Source organism: Solea solea, chromosome 14 (assembly GCF_958295425.1).
Source record: "Solea solea chromosome 14, fSolSol10.1, whole genome shotgun sequence".
NCBI lineage: Eukaryota > Metazoa > Chordata > Actinopteri > Pleuronectiformes > Soleidae > Solea > Solea solea.
In genome coordinates this window covers 2654322-2676628 of record NC_081147.1, presented here as the reverse complement: position 1 = coordinate 2676628, position 22307 = coordinate 2654322, and the positions used below count along the sequence as shown (strand labels likewise).

The following is a 22307-nucleotide window of genomic DNA, read 5'->3' as shown; positions in this document are numbered from 1 at the left end:
CCAATCCTTTCATTTAGCTTAAGTAACTGAATATCAGACCAAAACATCGTATTTTATACTGACCTTTTCTCATCTAAACCATTCAGTATTGTACAAAAATGGCAAATTGATGTGATGTGTTGGTTTAAAGAAAGTTACTTGAATTTGTAGCATAAATTTACTTCAGAATAAAAGCTCTGAATTCTGCATGATTCATTGTTTTTATGTGAAGAAAAGCAAACAATCGTCAGTCGTATCTTATTTGCCTTCTGAGGCAAACATGGCTTATTCTACTTTTGTTAAAATCAGTTTTTCTCGTGCAGCATGTTCTTCTTCATACGACTTGAGAATAATAAAGACGTATGTGTAGATTTTCTACTGAAAACGTGTCAAATATTGCAGTCGTATTCGGCTCTGAAAGTTGGAGAAAAGTTCCCTCTTCACTTAATAGAGCAGATAATGGAGTGGATGAATGGGTGAATCTCCTCTGTTTGTTCTGTGCTTTCCCCTCTTGCTCTTATTCGCCCCCAATCTGTTTTATTCAGCCTCGCCGTCGCTCTCTCACAAAAGCTTGAGTCACGCTCAGTCGGCCTCCTCTCCCTGCTCGCCGCGATCAAACACTTACCAAAGGATTCCCTGTCATGTCGCTCCTGCTTTCTTTCCCTCTCTTTTCTCTCTCTCTCTCTCGCTCTTTTCTTGTCAGAATTCTTCCAGAACTCAAAGTAAAGAATCAGTGAAGAGTGCAAACTCTGAGCTCTTGACTTTAAAAAGTGTATTTGTCTGAAAACTCGGCTCAAAGTCCTTTGGACATTTCGTAAACTATGTGTAACTTCATGGACGTGAAGAGAATGTAAATTACTAGAAGTGGGCTAGATAAGAAAATGTATAATGTATAATCAGAGGGTCATATGACGGACAGTAACTTTAAAAAACAACAACATTTGAGCTGTAACTGGTCGCCTCACTGACAAACTGCACTTCCTGTGGCTTCAAAATAAAGGTCGAGCATGTGTTTCAAGGTAAAATCGCTGATTTTTTCCATGGAGTTTGGTGTGGGAGAGTGATCGATCTATAGAACTTGGGTTTCGAACCAGGAAAACTGTCTGTCAGTGAGGAAACATAGATTTGGTGTTCCGGTATATAGATATATATGTTGTTTTTACCTTATCTCTGATGCCCTGTCGGATATTTTCTCTCTCCGCCTCCATTTTTGCATATTTGGCTTTCCTCTCCTCCTCCTGTTGCCTCAGCGCCTCTTGCCGTTCTTCCTCTTTTTTCTGGGCGTCGGGATCTTTCTCCTCCTCCCCACCGAGCATCTTGCCCATGTCTTTGGTGGCGCCTGTTGTTAACAACACACACAGAGAAACACAAAGTTATAAATAAATCAAACAAGTACTAATGAGCGACTGTGACACTTCACAGCAGTTTGTGTGTGACAGTGGAAACACTGAAGGTTTAGATCACTCTGCAGACGCCGCTTTGTGTGTTTTTAATCCGCTCTCTGCGCGTTAAACGAGCAGCACAATCTGTCCTCGACTCAACCAGAAGAAGACCAAAGTGCCCGACAACAGAGGGAACAAGAGGTGAGCACCTCGGAACAAGAGCCTGAGATAAAGACGGAATCATTAGCAGTTCTCTTGATGGCCTCTTCCTGCTGCTGCTGCTGCTGCTGCTGCTAATAGTTTAAATGTTCATATTGCTGCCTTTACACAAACATAAAGGTTCATTTTTGAATTTATTTCAATCTTTTCCTTAAAAACTGATATTTATGTCTAATTTTGCATGACTTTTCTTGTCTTTCCTGACTCGTCTGTTGTGTTTTCTCATCGTAAAACACTTAAATGTCATGTACATTTTGAAAAGTGCCCATTAAAGAAAGTTTATTATAATTAAATGAGGTCAAAATCTCTGGAATCAGGCCTGAAGTCTCTGCATTGACTGCCTGTGAGCTTCAGAATCAATTTTAAGGTCCTTTTTTTTTCTAAAGATCTTAATGTTCTTGCACCTTCATAATTATCTGATTTCCATTTGCACTTCTATGCACCTTTGAGAAGCCTCAGGTCTTCTGGTTCTGGTCTTTTTAATCATCCCAAGAGTAAAAAAAAGAGGACATCACAGAAGAAAATATAAGAATTTATATTTTTGTATTATCATGCAGTCGAGACCTATCATTTAACTCTGGTTTTTACCTGTTTATTTATTTTGATCCTAAGAAAAGTCACTTTATACCAAATCACCTTATGAGGTGTCTTAGAACTGCTTAAATTAAATTTTTCGACCATTTAACTTGTGTTTTTTAGTACGATTTGTATTATTATAAGCATTTCCTACACTGATAGTGATATTGACATCTGATGCCTCAGTTTACAGAATCAGAATAATTGGGTGCGTTACATTTGTTCCTATAGAATTAAAATAAGGAATCAGATAAAGAAGAAAAGAATATTAGCAGCAGATTCTAACAGTAGAATAAAGTATAAGAACTGTCTGTGCTTCCTCGTCCTCACTCCACAGGCATTAGCTCTTCTTTCCGGCTCAGTGACTGGAAACAAGTCAGGGCTCTATCACTGGCCCGCTTCACCACCGCGCGCACGCACCCCGACCCCTGGCTCGACTCTCTGCTCACTTCCAACTCACAGGAAAGAAATTGATTTCAGTGAGACGTGGACCTTGTGGACCACACCGGGCAGATTTGGAACATGCCTGAGTCTCTTCCTGCCCCTGAGTTCAGCTCACTCTCTTTTCTTTATTAGCACCCCTCTCTCTCTCCCTCTCTCTCTCTCGCTCTCTCTCTCTCTCGGCTCCGCCTCACAGACTCTGTGAAGGATAAAAAAATCCTCAGCCATCTGCTTCTGCTGTGACATGGATGAGACAGCGTTGACCTTGAGGTTCTTGGCTGCCGTCCGATCGCGCCGTGTTGACGCAGCAGGACGAGCCCCCGGGTCTTCGGTCGTACGGATCGGGGGTGACGTCTAATTAATGAGCAGCCATGTTGACGTGTGTTGTGTGGAGCCTTTAGTGTTTTGCCGTCACATGACACGCTGGCAAATTGGGAATCGCAAGGCTTTTCATGTCAGTGGAACATGTGTAGCTCATACAGAAACATGACGTGCATTAAGTGGCCATTAGTGTCGAGTCAGGAGGTTAATGAAAGTCAGAGAAGTGTCTTTGTAACAAATCACATTATGTGGCGTCTTTGAACGTGCTGTGTTTACTTCCATAAACTGTTTTAAAATCAATTTTTCTGTTGACTTTGTGTGTTTTTGCCACAATTCTATACATTCTGGTCAAAAGAAATGATTCATTTAAGTGATCCAGGGGACACACGGTGGAGCAGTGGCAAGCACTGTTGCCTTGATTGCACGTTCAGCATACACACTGTAATGTAACCAAGGTAGCATGGTTTCAAAGTGCTTTACAGGACACAAATCAAAGATAAACAAAGCTATTGAAACCAAATTTAAGAATTCACACAACAGAACGATAACATCTGATAAAATCAGTAAAACATATTGAAGTCAAGATGAAAAAAATTACACAATAAAAGCTCAAAAAGGTTCTCAAAGGTAAAATCCACCTGTAAAAATGTGTCTTCAAAATAAGATTGTGAGCTAAACTCCTCAGGTAAGCTGAGAATTCCACAATTGTCAGGTTACAACCAGAGAAAATCTATATCAGAGTATTTTTGAGCCAGAAAGTCCAGAATTGGCCTTAAAGATCAGTAATTTAACCTTAAAATCCATTCTTAAATTCAGTGAAGACCAGTGGAGTTAAGCTAAAATGGGTGAGAAGATAAAGTCTGGTAAAAAATCTTTGCATCACATACCTTCAACTTACTAAGGAAATTGGGAAATGACATTAAAAAGGTGTTTCCTCTGTTCTCCCTGCTAAAGGTTTCCTTGTAACAACAAAAAAAACAAATTTTCCTTCCACCAATAACATGTTTGTGTGCACAAGATCAAAGCAGAACCTTGTGGAGTTTGACTTGAAAAGAAAAAAAACTCTCAACGATTCTCTCTGTGCTTTCGCCGTGAGCTAAATTAGAAGTGCTGAATACGATCGTAAGTAAACTTCTCTGTCCAACTTTTCTTTCTTTCTCTGCCCGAGGCCAGAGGAGATTGTTCCAAAGATCTTGTCATCACCGAAGCCGAACACTTCCTCTGCGAGACACCATCCATCACTTCAGGGATAATAAATTCTCCTCTGTCAAAGTAGAACAGAGAAACTTCTGACATTAAAACCGTTTCATCTCCACAGTCTGCAGCTACAAATAAAAAAATAAATAAAAAATGACACGACACACTTGATACCTTGTTTGAGCTCAGACTTGAATCGTTCCCGTCGTCGTGACCAAGTCTCGGCTCCTCATTAGCACTGCAGCCCTAACCACAACGCTAATTCATGCCTGAAATGGATGGATTCTGTTTTATTTATAGCCTCTGATGACGTTATGATGGTACAGTGTGTAAAGCAGCTGAATATCCCAGACCGTACTTATTCCTTTGACTGTGTAACAGAGTCTATGTAGCCATAAGATAGCATCAAAACTCAAAACATGTTAAGCTTGTCCAGTGTGGCCTACTCACTTCTTGAAGTTATTTCTGTCAAATGACCATAAAACCACCTACACTTTAATCCCTTGGCTTTTAAATGACACCATTATATTCCGATATTTTGATTTATCTTCTCCTTCGTCCCACTTGTTCCTGAGCTTCTCCCAAACTTCCACATGGCTAATCTCGATGCTAAGACCTAATTAGCTTGTCTGATTATGTTAAAAAAAAAGAAAAGAAAAGTAAAAGTGCATCAGTGTGAGACAGTTTTTGCTCCCAGAAGCCTCGCTGTCGTCAAACGCTGACAGCTGTGGTCGTCTGGAAACGCAGAGAAACACAACTGAGCTCCAGAGGAGGAGCTTAGTGTCTCGAGGACGGTTAGAAAAACACTGAAAACACAAACTAACGTGACTAATTAGAAGACGCAGTGAATGACTCATCACAATAGCAACCAGTGTTCTACCAAAAACAACTTACTTGCGTTGAATGGCAGGAAAATGGAGTAGGAAATTTGAGGTTGGTATGACTTTATAATACAGAACTTGCCATGTAACGCTTAGCTTTTGAGCAGTATTTGGGTGTTGTGTGGTAGGCTAGCCCAGAAAACATGTCCAGTCCGAATCAGAACCAATCATTTTCCCAATTTGGCCCGACCTGTTTGGTACGGTTGTAGTTTTTGGGTCCTGACAAACTCTGGTATCTGCGCTCAAATTCACAATGGTGGAGAAAAAAACTCGCTGGACACCCATCAGAATGTGAGGGATTGGTTAGAGTGTTTTTTAAACAATATTATGTGGCATTTGTGAGGAAAAAGAGACGGTGATGACTTGGTAAGTGAAAGTCGTGGTTGTGTGGCTTTTTAAATTTGAGACGGCACTAATCAGTGTAGCTGAACAACTGATTGTTTCCAAATAATTTCTGCAAAGGGCAAATCACAAAGGCTGCAACTGAATTGTTCTCTTTAGAAGTTAACTTTGTTCAACTTCTAAAAAATTGGCATAAAAATAGATTTAGGAAAGATTTGCCAGAGTCTTCTTCCGCGTATCCAGGTCCAATTAGAGGGAGAAGCAGCCTTAGAAACATCTCCCCAGCCACTTCTGCCAGCTCCTCCAGGAGGATCACGAGCCGTATCTCACAGGCCAGCCGAGAGATTTAATCCCTCCAGCGTGTCCGGCCCCAAGGTCTCCTCCTGGAAGAACATGCCCGAAACACCTCCCCAGGGAGGCGTCCAGGAGGCATCCTCTAACCAGATGCCCGAACCACCTCAGCTGGCTCGTATCGTCGATGTGGAGAAGCAGTGGTTCCACTCTGAGCCCCTCCTGAATGTATGAGCTCCTTAGTCGATATCTAAGGCTGAACCAAGCCACCCTCTGGAGGACCTCTTCAGTTGCCTGTATTTGCGATCCGTTCTTTAGGTCATTACCCAAAATTAAAGATTCATATCTTTAATTTCTCATCCTTGGATAAGTAGTTAAAATACCAAACTGTAGTTTGACAGAAAACAGTATTTTGCAACTGCAGTGGCTGTCAAACTAAACAAATCCTGATTGGATATTTTGTCCAAATCGTTCAGCCCTCACTACGTCCTCCTGTGCCTCCTATTGAATCTACCCTCTCTTTGCATAATGCTGTGATTGTTTTCTGCAAAAATATCGAAGCTACCACTGAATATCTCTTCTGCCCACACTTCATCAGTAAAAATACTATAACAGCAGGGGTTCTGTTGCTCTTTATCTTTAGCCAGCCTTTGAATAGACAAAACACAGAGAAATGATAGTGTTCAGTGTGACGATGGTGCTTATCACCAAAGTCTGCAAACACACCGTCTCCATCAGACCGGATCCATCGCAACTCTGAACTGCAAATGTCAGCCTGTGACAGAGTTAAAGAAAAGTAAAACATGAATATGTGGACTCTGGTTCGTGTCAGTCCACTCATTAGTCACTGACTTTTTCCCCACTTCTGTGAACCAACAGAGCAGAACCATGCTGTTAGCATAGCTAAACCCATGTTTGAAGTCACCGTCAGTAACACTGTCGTATCAGAGCAGCGATGAGCGTGGAGTTCCGGCCTATCTGTGCTACACCAACTTATTACTGCTTTAAAGGGACTTTTTAGGTCAGCAGAAGCCTGAGGGCTAATTTTAAAGGACTTCTTAGCGGGAGGAGGAGCAGGAACTGATGACGGGGATGAAGGAAAGGCTGGAAGTTGAAGATGTTCCTCAGCACGCAGTGGATATGTCTCTCTATAAGGCTGGAATTAAAGGCTAAGTTCAAATCACACAGCTGAATTGACTTCAATCAGATCTTTTCTGGTTGATCTGGTCCGTATGGACACAGAAATCCCCTCGTTAGTAAACATTTAGATCAAATATACAGTATATATCCAATTTGTGCCATGTGCTGAGCATTGTCATCATCGACCGACTTTGCAGCAAAACCAAACAACAAAGGAGGGAAAATGTTGTCCTTGAGAGTTAAATCGCACCAACAATTCTGCTGCAAAAGCTCCCATTTCTGAATTCCCCCAATGGGGATCGATAAAAGAACATCTAAACTCACCAAATCTCCTGATCCACCGAGTGGTTTCCACAAAAATATGTACTGTTTGAGAGAACAGTCACGTTCAGATGCAAGACGTTTGTAATCATGTGTGTGAACTGTCAAGATCTGGTCTGAAAGATTAAAAAAAAATAATAATAATGTTTTGGTGTTTGGAATATCTGGCGTCTTCAGATAGAGAACAAAATGTACAACTCTAGATTCCCAAATGTGTGTTTTGTTGTTTACATGTTTTTCAGCAAAGATTCTTAAAGTAAGATCAAGTGCTTGTCCTCCAGGTCCAAAGAATATGAGCGTATGAGTTCCGGTTTGGGCTCGGTGTGGGGACACAGCACAGCACACACCGAGCCCAAAGGCACACAAAGGAGGACGGACAAAGAAGGAAAAACAGATAAAACGAATAGAGAGGAACAAAAGCAAGGACAAAGAAATCAGGTTATCAAAAAAAAGGAGAGAAGTATTTCCACTACACTGTGGCAAATTAGAGAGATTGATGGAGAAATTGGGCTGGAATAAGTAAGAGATTAAAGAAAAGAAAAGAGGACAAGGAGTGATAGCCGGAGAGAAAGGACTCTCGAGGGACTCATGGAAATCAGGGGACCCAAGAAAAGTTCAGATGAAATAAAGTGACAAAGAAACACAGGACATGGAAGTGGAAGAAAACCAGAGCGAGAGAAAAAGATTACTCTTCTTTATTCACCCTGTTTTCTGGAATATTAAGCAAAATGATTCCGCGGTTAAATCATTTCATATTTACGCCTTATTGACCATGAAGTCTAACCCATATCAAACCTGAACAGCCAGAACTGCAGCAAATTTATGAACACTGTTCTGTTCAGTCTGCCATTTTACACTCTTTATATCCCCAGATACATAAAGCATAATACAACATGGGAAAAACTCAAAATCATAGAGTTGAGAGTAGGTGAAACCACCAAGATCTTGACAAACTTGTTGATAACAGACACAGACTGAACCTGCCAAGACTTTAATTCCAATGTCAAAAGTCATAAAGTCATCAAATGTCTAAATTCAGTTCACCTCCATTTGTGGCAACAGATTTAACACATTTTGTTAATTTATTCAACTGATAATCCATAATTACCTGCTTCTCACAGGTGATACAGACTTTGTACATATATAGTATATAGAGATATAAATATAGATATTTTCACTGCTGTGTGTGCAGTGATGTCTTTTCATCACATCATACAGAGAAGATACAGTAGAGCAGAGCAAAAGTAGAGAATGTAATATGGTTTAAAAGTGAGCTATTAGCTTGTGAAATCTTTGATCCTCGTGGAATCATGGAATAAACTCAACAAAAAATGTTTTAGCCTTTATTCCTTTCCATTAAACTAGAATCCATCTGCACTGGTTTTTAGCATCAGTGCTAGCTGGTACTGCTGCTGCTGCTGTGGCTACAGCTGCTTTATATTCTTTCAATACAGTTTCACGACAGCGACAAAGGCCTTTCATTTGACTTCAATTAAAAGTATTTTTCCCCTCCTGTGTGAAATATACTGTGAGAAACAACCAGACCAGCAAAAACACACACGTTGCTGTTAGTTTCCGTTAGCTCAAATGTGGCTCCTTCATGTGTAGCAACTTCAGGTTCAAAAAAGTTGTCTGTTTCAATTGTCTGAAACAGGCACCTTTTGAGACTATTCACCGTATAAATTAGGTTATCTGAGTAAAACAACCTTATGTTTTCCCCATTATCACACCAGATAATATTGTGCATGTCTTCTACAGACAAAGTAGAAGAGACACCGTGTTCTTGCTTCACACTGAAGGAGCAACCGGACCAAAAGATTGAATAAAAGCATAATTGGGGGGGAAACAGCATGACCAGCTCAAGGACTCAGTGTTCCTGCTCTCCCATCTGTCACTCGTCTTTGCTTCAAACCCCTGCGGCCAAAACTAGCCGTATACACCATCCTCACCATCATCATCATCATCACCAACATCAACCTGCTGCCCCAGGCTGAACAGGAAGGAGGTCCTCAGCGGAAAGACCACCAAAGGGAACCTTAGCATATAGAGCAGAAAATCACATGACTGAGTACAGAGTGAGAAAATAGAATCCTTTATGTATGTTTCTTATATAATGCTCGCTTCTGTTTCATTTCACCTCTGTTTCTGTGCTTATAACTGTGATGCATTTTCTCCATCGTTATCAAACAAATCAAATGAGAGATTGGTGGTGGAAACCAAAACAGAGGTAAAAAATTAGATAACAGAATGTTTTTAATGACATGGTCATGGTTTCTCCAACAAATACTTCGATCATCCACATACCTCAACTGGCTGAAAGCACAAGGTTACCGAGATAGAAAGAACCAATCAGGTTTTATTAAAGTGCTAAAACTTCTTCACGTTCCACATTTTTGCCAACTTTTTAAAGGTCATGAAGAAGTAACATTTGCATCACGTTGCTTTAAAAGATCCATGGCTCTGTTTCAACTCCTCCACACATATTTTTTGAACAGTATCAGACCTTGAAAACCCTTTTGTTAAAGCAGCTCTGAATCACTTTGCACACTGAGCTGTCTGCGATGGTCCTTGTTGGCTCCATCAGAGAGATCAGTCTTATTTTTTGGGACTCAGCTGTCCTTGGAGATTAAATAACACTTTGGAGAGAAGAGGAGGTGAAAGCCGTGTTTTGAACAAAAGGTTGTTTTATATTGTGAAGAGTGGACACAAAAAACATATCAGGGTGGGTTGAATGATTCTTTCATAGCTGAATGTTATGAAATCCTCTGAAGTGTCCTTAAGCTAGAGAGGGTGACCTTTCCTTTTGTCCTGTTCCTCTCATTGGATTTTCTTTTAAAAAGCAAACAAAAACGTGGTTAGATTCATTTTAAAAACTCACAGAAAGTAGAAAAACATATCAGAGATTGAAGGCAGGGATGTCTTGATAAAGATTTTTAATCTCTGATAACAAGATCACGATATTGGGATATCATGTTTGAGATACTTGTATCAGATTTGACTAAACGTTGTGATCGTTCTTTCTTTATTTATTTCTTTTTACCAGTATTAGGTTGATTCTTACACTAGGCATCAGTATCTAATGTTGCTTTTATATTGACTTTTTGAGAATGTTTTATGTTACATTCATTCTCACACAAAAAAATTACTAAACCACTCAAAATCCAACTCTCTTAATTGGTGATCAGCAATTTTATACTTAGTAATTAGTGTGGAGGATATTGTGGCCCATATTTATGCTACCAGAAAAATGGTCACATGAGACCAAAAACAATGTGACATGAGAAATGGAGGGCTTGTGCCTCCTGATCCACAAATCTCTGTCGTACGTAGAGAAAAAGAAGCTTGTGGTATATCACTCCTGTCCTTTATCACCCGCTCGCAACCATTATCATTGGACGGCAGCCTCCCAGTGTCTGGGAGAATAGGGACAGGCTACATTTATCACCTGTGAGTTTGGCACCAAGGACAAGACAAGCCATCTATCCACACAAGCACAGAGTCTGGTTACCATGGCTGCAGAGGACATTACATTGACTTACCTTCATTTCCTGGAGACTTACTCTAACCTTAACCATACCTACTGCCCTAACCCTCACCATACAACACCTTAAAATGTAATAATTCACATTGTGTCCCCATAAGGAAGACAGTCCCCATAATGTGAGTGTGGAAACACACTTAGGTCCCCCATAACATGAAGAAGACAATGTAAACCAACATTAGATGTTTTCTTTGGTTTATTTTTGTTAAATATGGAGACAGAAGAGCCTGTCCTCCAACTTAAATGACTTTACTGGTTGTTTACAGCAGATTACGACCACAATTGTAGGTGCCCCTAGCGGCCACATGAAGAACTGCAATCTGGTGCCTTGGGTGTGTCATCATCAAATAGCTGTGATGAGGTGTTAACAACACCTCGTCACACACACATTTGATCGAACGCCGTAGCCAAGGTAAATCCGATTTGGATGTCTTATTGTCATTGTCTGTAACTTACTGCCCATTCTTATGAAAATCCAGAAAACAGTGTTCATCTTCTTCTGGTTTGCAAATAAAAGCAGTAAAAAGTACAGGTCAAGATACAAGCTGCGAGGTAACCGTTCCTTTGCTGTTACTGCTCCTAACCTCTGAGACAGGTTACCCCGTGATTTGATGGACATTTTTAAAACTAAACTTAATTCCTCTTAATTTATTGGGTGTTTTTTTATTCTTTCTTTTTTATGTGAAGCATTTTGAGTTTGTTGCAGATATTGTAAACATCAAAACATCAAAATGAATGTTAGACTCATTTGTTCATTTGTTGTTGGTCCATTGTGTGGCAGCTCTGATCAATCCTCCATCTGGTTTAAGTTGTATAATGACAATAAAGATGGGGTCTGGAATAGGGCTGGTGGTTTTAGATTAACAGTTCTACTTTATACTAATTGTTTAATTGTTTGAAAGATTTGTTTTATGTTTAATTTCTTAAAAACAAACAAGGTACTGTGTTTTTGCAGTATTTCTTTGGTAAAATTGTTGTGCAGGCTCAGCAATAAAGCTACTGTTCTGTATTTATGTGTAGTTCTGTGTTTTTGTTGCCGTGTTATTTGGTAATTTTGTTTCTTCTTGTGTATCTGGTCTACATTACTTCTCATTTTACTTTGTAAGTGTTTCCCATGTTCCATCATTGCTGGTTTGTCTCTTTCTTCCGTGTTGTGAACAATATGTTCCACCCCCCCCTTCTTTTGTCTATATTCCTGCATTTTAACTCCCTTCAGTCGTTGACAAAATGTAATTTAAAAAAAAAAAAAAATCCACTAAACCTCGACAGCAAATAAAAAACAAAACAATTTTCTCCCACTTAAACTGCAGTCTCGCCGCGGTAATTTCACAGCAGCTGTCTCTTTTCATTGCGAGCATCACTCGTTCATCACTGTCTTTGTATGAAACACAAGTCGCCGTGTGATGAAGCGTTCTCTAACGACGCGTTACACACACGTGCCACGGAATCTCAACTGACTGCAAGAAGTTCATAAGTAATTACTGTGGAGTCACCGCAGTAATGAGTCATGGAGGTGAGGCGGCAGCCGGCAGGGGACTGTACCACCTACAGAGTCACAGGGGGAGGTAAAATACCAGCAGCAGAGACATACGTCTACCATATAATTACAATGGAACGTCCATTTTTAGTTTTATATAGGAGAAGTTTGTGGTCCTGGTGTGTATGTATGTGTGCTTTTTTTCCATTACTATGTTAAAACATATACAGAGGCTTTAAGAATGTGGAATATTGAGTGTTTGATATCCTTTTTTTCAGCATAAGCTATAGGCAAACTGATAAAAGATATATTTTTTTCTTTTTTACCAACTCTATAAACACACCTGAGCAAAAAGTACTCTACTCCAAATTTGTGAAATTTGGAAATATGGCTAAGTCTATTTTGTGACGTTTGCACAATTATTGCTACTCTCTATAAACACACAAGTGCACATTAGTTCTTCTGGTGCTCTAATGTCTAAATTCTAAATAAATACCCTGTAAAAATCCGATATAATTAATTCTGAAGGAAGTGGAAGCAGCTTCCTGTAGAATGGCGAGTATTCACTCTTCATTTTTACTCTGTAATTATCAGTTTATTAACTGATGAGCCTTTGAGATGAACCATCTCATTAAACACACTTAACGTACGCTTCTTCAACGTGTCGATCCAGTGAGTGCTGTGAGTCAATCACATGATTTACATTTACATACATAAACTCACAGGAGGGAAGGCTCTCATTTCCCCGCCCCCTCCACGCACACACACACATGAGTCTTCTCAATAATTACACAATACACATGGTAATTAGTCGTAAGTATTCTGCAGAAGCGGAAATGATGATGGATGATATTATGATATTATAAATCTGACAGCAATAACAATACTAAAATTACAGTGGCAACAAATTATTACTGTTAGAAACAGCAACGTGATGTTTTGTAAGAAAGAAATAGTGAGTTATTTAAAACGTGTCGTCAGAGCCGATGCTAAGAATAGGCCATATATATATAAGCAGTCACATAGAGTGCCATCTACTGGAGGGATGACAGATGACCACAAATGAAAAGTTATTAAATAAGATATACTGTATATACTGTGTATATATGTATATATATATATATAAATCTGACCATGGGTGCCTTACTTTGCTTAGTAGATGCTGTATTTTTACTCAGTTTGACCCAGTTTTGCGTCAAATTAAGACAATCTTAGACAGTTTGTGCTGCTGTAGAATTAGAATTAACTCGATGAGCTTTTTAGTTGAGGAAATCAACTTGAATTGCCACCGGATGAATTGCTAAAGTGCATCCAATTGCTTTTTCTTTGCACTTAGATTTTGATGAGGCAAACTTTTGCATCATAACATCATAATCACAGCTTTTTAAAGACATGGAAGATTAGAACCTAATCTTCAATCTCACGGTTTTACTTTTACTGATTTGATGTAGATTATATGTTTGAATTTTAAAGATTATGGTTTCAAAAAAACACTGACAACTGATTCCTGAAAAATAATCTTAGGGAGTCAGATGTTTTTACGAGGAACTAGAGTCAAACCAGAGCTAAAAGAGGAGAATAAATCCTGTATGTTTACATTTATTTATCCATACACTGTACATGTATTAGTTTGACAGAAACTCAAACCCAATGTGAGTTGATGTTTACATTTCTATCACATGAGTGAAAACACAAATACATGGAGTACATTTACAGACATTTAACAACATGTCTCATGTTTGTGATTCTTTGCTGCACCCACAGACAAAAAAACCAATAAAAAAACCAATTGTTTAATAATAAAATGCTGTTTTTATTACATAGTTTTTAACAAGAATAAATTTGTGAATTTTATGCCTGTAAAAATGTGCTTTAATAAATGAATAAATGCACCATTATCACGATAATAAAGGACAGTGGGTTTCATTCCCACAGATCTGCAATAACTGTTTTTAAATAGCAGTTATGATTTATTGAAATCAATTAATTTTTTTGTGTGAGTATGTGAGTACTTTTGGGGGAGGAGTGAATGCTAGTTCAAGAAATGTTGTATTGTTAGCAATGACAATAGAGGATTGTATTCGATTTGAGCAACAGTGCAGTTACACAAAATCAATAAAATCTAATATTTGTTTTGTTCGTGTGCAGCATCATTTGCTTTGTAAACAAACAAATTAAATTCGAAGTGACTCCATCTCATCCATCCAACATTAAACTTAAATTGTCTTTTTTTTTGGATTCACTTCAGAAAAGATTTACTGCACGACCTTCACTAATCGACAGCATATTGTTTCTCAGGTAATAGAAATTGATCCACACTCGTGGATAATCAATTTCTAGACTTCATTCTGACATCTGTTGGCTGATGTTCGCCTTCAGCTCATTCAACACATCAAAGTGTGTGTGTGTGTGTGTGTGTGTGTGTGTTGAGGTCACTTTATCAGTTTAAACGCCTCAGCCTCTGATCGAGCTGCTGTGGTGCCCTTGAGCAAATCACTGAGCCTCAGTGAGTTTCAGCAACTCAAGACCCAAACGTGTGATTTAATGAATCACTAAAGGTTTTCAGAAGGTTTTTATGAAAGGAATAATCTCACACTTCAGCAGTGGCTGGTTTTTGATCTCTATGTGTGTGTGTGTGCGTGTGCATACATTAAAGGAAATGTCTAAAAATAGTGCGACAGATGGCTCATTAAAGGCATCTGTGATTCGTGCAAAGTCTTTGTAAAATTCAAGGATAATGTTTGAGTTTAATTTTCCCTAATGTGAGATTTGATGTTGTTGCTTTATCATTTGGTATTTACATGAAAAAATAACAAATGACAAAGTAAAGAAGAGTTCCCCTTCATGTGTAGATGTGTGGAGCCATGGTTCTCAAACTGTGGTATGTGTACCACCAGTGGTACGTGAGCTTCCTCTTGCCGTGGGATTGGTCAGTGATTGGCAGAAACATTGATTGTTTATTGTTTCTGATAAATATCCTGATAAAATGTGAGCTATATTCATTCAACACAGCCAAAATGGCTATAACATTAATTAGTTAGTTTGCTAGTTTCTTTTTGTGTTGATTAACCTGACAATACTCACCTTATTTTCGTCTTCTATTTATACATGTGTGAATACCTACAGTGTGACTTCTCACACGGTTTAAATCAATTAACAGTTTCAACTCCCTGTTTCTTTCTCGATATGCTAATGATAAAAAACTAACACCAAGAACACCTGGAAGTTAAGTAAAGTAGCTGGTAAAAAGTTTAGAGACACAATGTTAAACGCCTGAATTCTCCCACATGCATCAGTGGAAAACGCCTTCTTTTATTCATTTATTCTGGCAAACAGAAAAGAAACAGTGAAGGAGATTCCATCAGGATGACATTTGCATTTTCAGAAATAGCATTTCCCACATTATTGCAAATGCTATGACGAAAAGGTTCAGATTCCTCTGCTTCCACTTCACTCTTCAGTCTTCTCACTAAATGTTTTTATGACCAAATCACATCCCAAGTCGACGTAACGATGTGTCACACTGTGGTGGACGCAGCGTAAATAAAAAAGACTCAGTCTCGTGTGGGTCAAAATCTACATGATGCTAATGTTTAGAGCTAAGAAGACGGAATCAACAACAAGTTTACGGTTTCTAAACAAAAGTACTCAACAGATCTTTGAAAAAATTTCATCTTTGATAAACTATGTACCAGAGTAAATTTGAAGGATTTTATCCTTTATATGAACAGATGTGGAGGCGGACTGTCGTCGTCAGTTACTAGCTGTTATGTGTGCGAGATAGATGTTTTGTGCTAAGAAGACGGAATCAACTTTGTCTTGTACAAGTTACGGTTTCTAAACAAAAGGTCGCAACATTGGTTTCCCAATCAACTCGCTCTCACTAGATATTGCGGGGTTCTGCTCACGCCCCCAAATCGCTGTTTAGCCGTAAATATCAAAATTAATGTTTACAATTTGAAATCAGGAAGACTCCAATGACGTGAGCAATCGCGTCTGTTAATCCCTCACACTTCAGCATAATTTAGCCAGATAATCTGTTAAAATCTGTTCTAAAATTAGAACAGATTGGGACCAAAATCTGGCCAATTATCCTCTAGTGTGGGACAGATTTAAATGTGGCCACCATTAAATGTGGTTCGAAAATATTTAAACCTTTGAGTATAAGGTCATATTATTTTCAAGCCAAATTTCAGAAGATTAGCTTTAACCGGTGACCAGATGAGGAGCATTTTGTGAGTTGGGCTTCACAAGTATACACTTAAATAAAACATAGTTGCTTCTCCTCCCTTTTCCTTACTGTGAAAATACTCAATTGCACACAAATTGGTGTGACGTGATTTAAACACCAGTCTGCTTTATTGTCCCCACAGGAGGATCCCTCCTGGTTTTAGGGGCTTTACTGTTTTGGCTCGAATAACTTGGTTTTTAATGTCTACCATTAAAATCCAATCTGACAATTATAAGCCAAGATAATTGGGTAAATCTAACTCTAAATCGAATTCCACGCTGCAGCGCCACCTTTAATGAAAGTCATCTTTTAGAGTCTGCGGCTGCTGCTGTCACCGTCCTCAACAAGCATCACCATGAAAAGCCCACAGAGTAAAGCCGCCTCTGATCCTCCTCGGGTGCGGATTCTCGGCATTATTCGCACACGTTGATCCCCGAGACCCGAGGCTCTGCTCCGCTCTTACCCCGCAGTTATGCTTTTAGCTGCAATTCCACGAGTCCTGCCTCCGTATGCTAATATCAGCAGCGATGATTCAATCCTCAGCGCCTCCTGACGGCTCTGGAGAGCCTCAGTCTGTGAATTAGCTCGACGCAGCGGTGGTTTTCCCGCGACGCATAATCGCACCGGCCTTGTCCTCCCCTGCCACTCTGCAAGCTCGCTCATCAATCACGTGAATCAGATTTCAGCGATAACTTGCACCGTTATTTAAACATGAGCCTCCGACGACCTCTGCGCCGTCACCCGTGGCTCGGATTTGTGCGAGATTTGTGAGCGTGTGAAATGTGAAAATGAAATTCATGCCAATTCATGCATGAGTGAAGACGGCGCACACATGCAGAGCAGCCCTGTGGAGCTCCACATGGCCTGGATTAGGCTTCACTTCCTCAATGTACATGTACTGTATAATATAAATATGGTTGCATGTAGTTTTATTTTGAAAGGGCGCCAAACTATTTTTGTTTTCGTAATAATAGTATTATATCTTCTGCATATTGTATTTCTTCTCTTAGTAGCGAAGGACGCCAAACAATTAAATAAACACTTTAAAAACTATGTACCAAAGTAATTTGTATAATGTTTATAAATGTATAGGCTCAGTAAACACCAAAGAATGGTCATTATTCTCCACTTCAAGGCCGACGTCGACTTAATATAACTATAATAATGACTTTATTTAACTATAATCTGTAGAGAGATTTAACGGACCAGTGTGTAGGATTTAGTGGCTTCTAGAGGTGAAGTTGCATCATTGCGAAGTAGAGTCTACAGAGCCAGGGTTTTCAATTCTGGGCGACTTTACAACAAGATCTCACAAAGGATCAAGGTATCCCGGATCAGGCTATCCAATCACAGTCATACCCTCTTTACACCTCCCCATCACCTTCTGCAATGATTTCCAGCAGACAACAATGTCATGTCCTGTGTGTCACCATATCACCAACAACAAAGTTAGCGACACGTGAAGTTGCGCTATCGCTAATGTATTTCTGCTCACTTAGTTGTGGGTGGAGCTTATACACATCGGAGAATCTTTGCATTTACACTTCTGTTCAATGTGGTCACAATGTGTCTCTATGTGTAGCTATCTGACATCCGATTACACAGTTCCACCGCAATATGAATCTACCGATGTTTACCCCGGTACAAGGCTCATGATGTTAGCTCCTTCAAAATGGCAGCTCATGAACCAGCAGGTGACAGCAACAGGTGGGTTAAACACTCTGAGAGTAAAAATAGTCCCAATAACAAGCTCCTGCTGCGTTGCCTGTGAAACAAACACTTCTTCCTCCTGTTGAGCGCAGTTATATCATGATTTTTTTAAATGATGTAATCCTAAATTTCAGACAAAACAACGACTCAAACGCTCACACCTTCCTCCGAGATCACAACTCCCACTCGTCACCCTGTGTGAGTGGTACGGTGGGCGCAGTGGAGAGGAATCCAGCCGGAACATTCCACAACTACACACTGATATTACTGATTTTATTCCACTTCTCGGGAGAAATCCTCGCGGGAACAGCGATGAAAGCAAAGCTTTGTCGATATATTTGAGTTATTTTATCTTCTAATGCTCTCGCGCTGCGGTTAAATCACCAACACTGTGACACATCCCGCCACTTAGGTGTGAAAAGTGTGACTGACTGCGGCAGGAAAATCCCATCATGCATTTCTCCCTGACTGATTTTTGTCAGTAACACACCGCTCTCTCTGTCTTGATGTTTTTCGAGTATTTCTCGACGTCCTCTGATGTTCACCGCACGACCAAAACCGAGCCCCGTCTCCTCCTCGGCTCTTTGAAGTTCCTCTCGGACAAAGAAAAAAAAAAAGAGTGAAAGAAAAATTAAGAAGAGAGCTGGGAATTGAGGTCAGCGTTGGATTCTGTGCGAGTTTTAGGAATATAATCCCCATGTGATGGGAAATCAAAACGACTCACAGAGAGACTGAAGTGTGAAAGACACAGAAAGGGACAAGAAACTGGAGAATCGAGAGGGTTAGAGCTCAAGACCGTGGACGACACAAAGGAAGTGGAATGTGACGGGGAGTGGGGGGGTATTGTGGCGCTGACTCATCTGTGCCGGTAACCTTGTCGGGCAGCTGGGGAAGAGAAGCAGCACGGAATATAAATGTGTCTCCTCTTTAAGTGGAGCTCAGAGAGTTGGGACTCACTTTACATGCTCTTACCTGCGTTTGACAAAAATCAGGCAAATGTAGTGGCCACGGGAGTTTTAATAGCAAAACTTGAGGTTTGAACGTCTCCTGCTGGGTTGTTAAGCAGGGTTCATTTTTCAAAAAACTTATTTTACACAACTTCCGTGACTGAATTTAAGTGGTTTAACAAAGTTTGGCTCCTGTGGCGACCAGACGACACAGTAATGAGGCTCTTAGCAAATATGGAACGTGGAATTGGGAATTTAACCCCCTTTGATTTTATGGCTGTAGAATTGTCAAAAAAAACAGTTTTTCTGTATCTTTTTCCAAGAAAACTCTCACTTTTCATATCTGGCAGTTATTTATTCAACCAATTACGGTACTGAACGATTTCTGCAGGTTAGCATCCTGTTACAGCTTCTAACTTCTACTTCATGTGCCATGTGAGTTACATTCATGCAGCTTAAAGTCTTATACAGGCCTGGGAAACCGTTTTTCTAATTTGTAGTTTGACCACATGACCGTGGGAACCCTGGTTAACCCATTTTCACACATGAATTTGCTGAATAAACGCTGGTTTTGTTTAATCCATCACAACGCTCACCCTCTGTTAGCGTCTCTCTCTCGCTGTGTCTCACTGTTTTCCCGCGTAAATTCACGTAGTCATCGCGTAGTTCCTAGCCTAGCAGTGAGCTTTGCTACCTTATTAAACAGTAACACAACTGTGAAAGTGAACGACATAAACGATAAACAGCTGCACCAAGATTGCCTAGCCTCAATCTAGGAGAATTCAAGACTACATTTCAGGTACTTTTAAGGTTAGCTTTAAGGTGACTTAATGTTAATCCCCATGGGGAAATCCATCCTCTGCAACCTCTACTACCAACCCTCCTCCTTCTTTCCGTCCACTGGTAGTGACCAGGATGAACAGGATTAGAAATTAGCATATTTGACAGCTCAGGCTGAAGATAAGGTTTATAGATAAAGTAAGCGAGTCAAGGTCGAGACGGTTTGGTCACATGCAGAGGAGGGAACAGGGATTATATCGGAGAAAGGGATGTTGAAGATGGAGCCGCCAGGCTGGAAGAAAAGAGGATGACTACAGAGAAGTAGAAAAAGACTACGAGGAATCTTCCTAGAACTAGGAGTTAGGGGAACCCGACACAACTTTTGCTGATTTTGAAAAGACAATGGTGTCCAAAATATTCACTGTGACTGAGGAACAGATTTGTCTACCAATTAGCCATGCCAACTGTCCCCAGCTAGTGCTGACTGGACAAGACTCTGTCCAACTGTGAATCATGGGTAAAATATCTTGTAGTGTGTCCCCAGCGTAAGGGGACCCGCGCCAGATTTAAGAAGCATTACCACAACACATGTTTGTGACCGGGGTTTGAACCCAGGACTTCCCAGGACCACTGTGCCATCCATATTATATGTAAACACATGGACAGACTCCACCTGCAGTTGTGATTGTGGAGTCTTCATGAGTATCAATGAAGGTCAGAAAACCCAAAATACAGACATATTATTGCTTTCTTCTCTTGACTTGATTATGCTCGACAAGTTCAGACACCATGAAACCAGGTGGAGTCAGCGAGCCTGTTTCTAACTCTGTGAAAACAACAGCATCAAAAACACACCGCAGAGCTCCGTCACTATAAATGGACTGCTACTCTATCACAGGAGGCTGCCAAGGTGAGCTGAATGAGGACACAGTGAGGTATTATTAGACAAGGGAACAATGATGGATGTTCTATCCTGGAAGTCTATTCCACTAAGGGAGACTCATTAGAGCTGGTTTGTTACGTCTTCACCGTCAACCCTCGTGTAATTATCACATATTTGGGGAGATTTCCCAGGTAAACGGGGAGATTGTGTGAGAGTGCAGATAGAGGCCAGCTTTACAACTTCTACGTCTCGTCTGGAGGTAACACAAAGTTACAGGACCTGCACCTGCGCACAACTAAAGAAACCAGAAGAGGATAGAACTTCACATTTGCTGCAGATGCCCGGTCAGCTGTGGGTGAACTGCATCCATCCTGACAGGCTCCATGTCTGCGAGTCAGAGGCCGGGGAGTGATTCGCGGTGAGCGAGCGATGCACGAGTGCTGCACTGTACCAATCAGAACATTGACATGTGTGACTGGAAAATTAACCTTTATTCCCCCGGAGTACGCTGAACCCAGAGGGGGGAGAGTTGCACGTGGCGGCTTTCTCTGGAGGGAAAGTGGACGTGGAAGGTTTCGACTCAAATGAAAAATGAGACCCTGACTTTTTATATACTGTATAAGACAGTGAATTATATCCATATTTTCACTTCTTATTTGGTTTTAGGGAGAATCCTGAGGACCAGTTTATTTGTTTGAGTGGATACTGCTCAAAACATTATTGGTCTCCAGTGACAGGAGAGCCGGAGCGCTGCAGATTAAGTCAACTGTGTGTGACCTCGGTTGTTCTGAACACAGTAAAGACGCTATGAACCTGCTGACTCCAAGTTAAGTCTCTTTGATGTGATGCCCAACATCAATCACTGCTGCTGCTGCTGCTGCTGCGGTGCCCCCCCCCCCCCCCCCAGAGGGCACGGAATGAAGAGGAAACTAATTGATCAACACTTCTCATGTCACATGACTCGATATCTCTGCAGTTTTTTTTTTCCATTCGTAATTAGCAGCTTTGCCACGAGCGTACCGTCGCCGCGGCTTCATGAATTAGCCTCAACTCGCTCATTTGCAATCTCCTCATCACTTCTTCTTCATAACCTTGTTCCCATTTTGTTTCACATGACAAGAGCAGAGGGAACGTGCAGCAGCCGTCACACACACACACACACACACACACACACACATACGCACGCACGGCTTATTTTTTGGTAAATGGGACCTAATGTCACAGCCTAACTGAACGCAGCTGCAGGACTTAATGGACTATTATCAATTATTTTCTGCAATATACTGTGTGTTTTATCATTTCAAAATTTTGCACCACAGCAGTGTCTGTACATTTACAAGAAAAGGAAAGAGTGAGGGAATTCTTATTTATAATAAAGATGGAGGAAGGGAAAGAAGAGAGACAAGACTTCCCTCTTACTACTCCTAAATAATAAAAAGAAGAATTGATAACGGCAGAGGAAGATGAGGAGGAGGAGGGGAAGGCAAGAAGGGGGATGAGACGAGGAAGAAGAAGGAGAATGAAAGATTAAGAACCATAAGAAAAGGATTAAGGAAAGATGGAGGAGGCAAAAGAGGAAGGACGAATGGAGGAGGGAAAAAAAGGAAAAGGAACAATAGGGACAAGAAAGAGTGATGGAAAAGGAGGA

General features: G+C 40.4%; 1 protein-coding gene across 2 annotated transcripts in view; it reads right to left on the bottom strand.

Moving 5' to 3' along the window:
* The window catches only part of LOC131472197 (complexin-2-like), a 51667-nt gene that overhangs the window by 4013 nt on the left and 25347 nt on the right, over positions 1-22307 (bottom strand). For both annotated transcript variants that reach the window (XM_058649106.1, XM_058649108.1), the window contains exon 3: positions 1143-1318. In XM_058649106.1, the coding sequence (XP_058505089.1) occupies positions 1143-1318 (176 nt within the window). The remainder of the gene's footprint in view (positions 1-1142; positions 1319-22307) is intronic.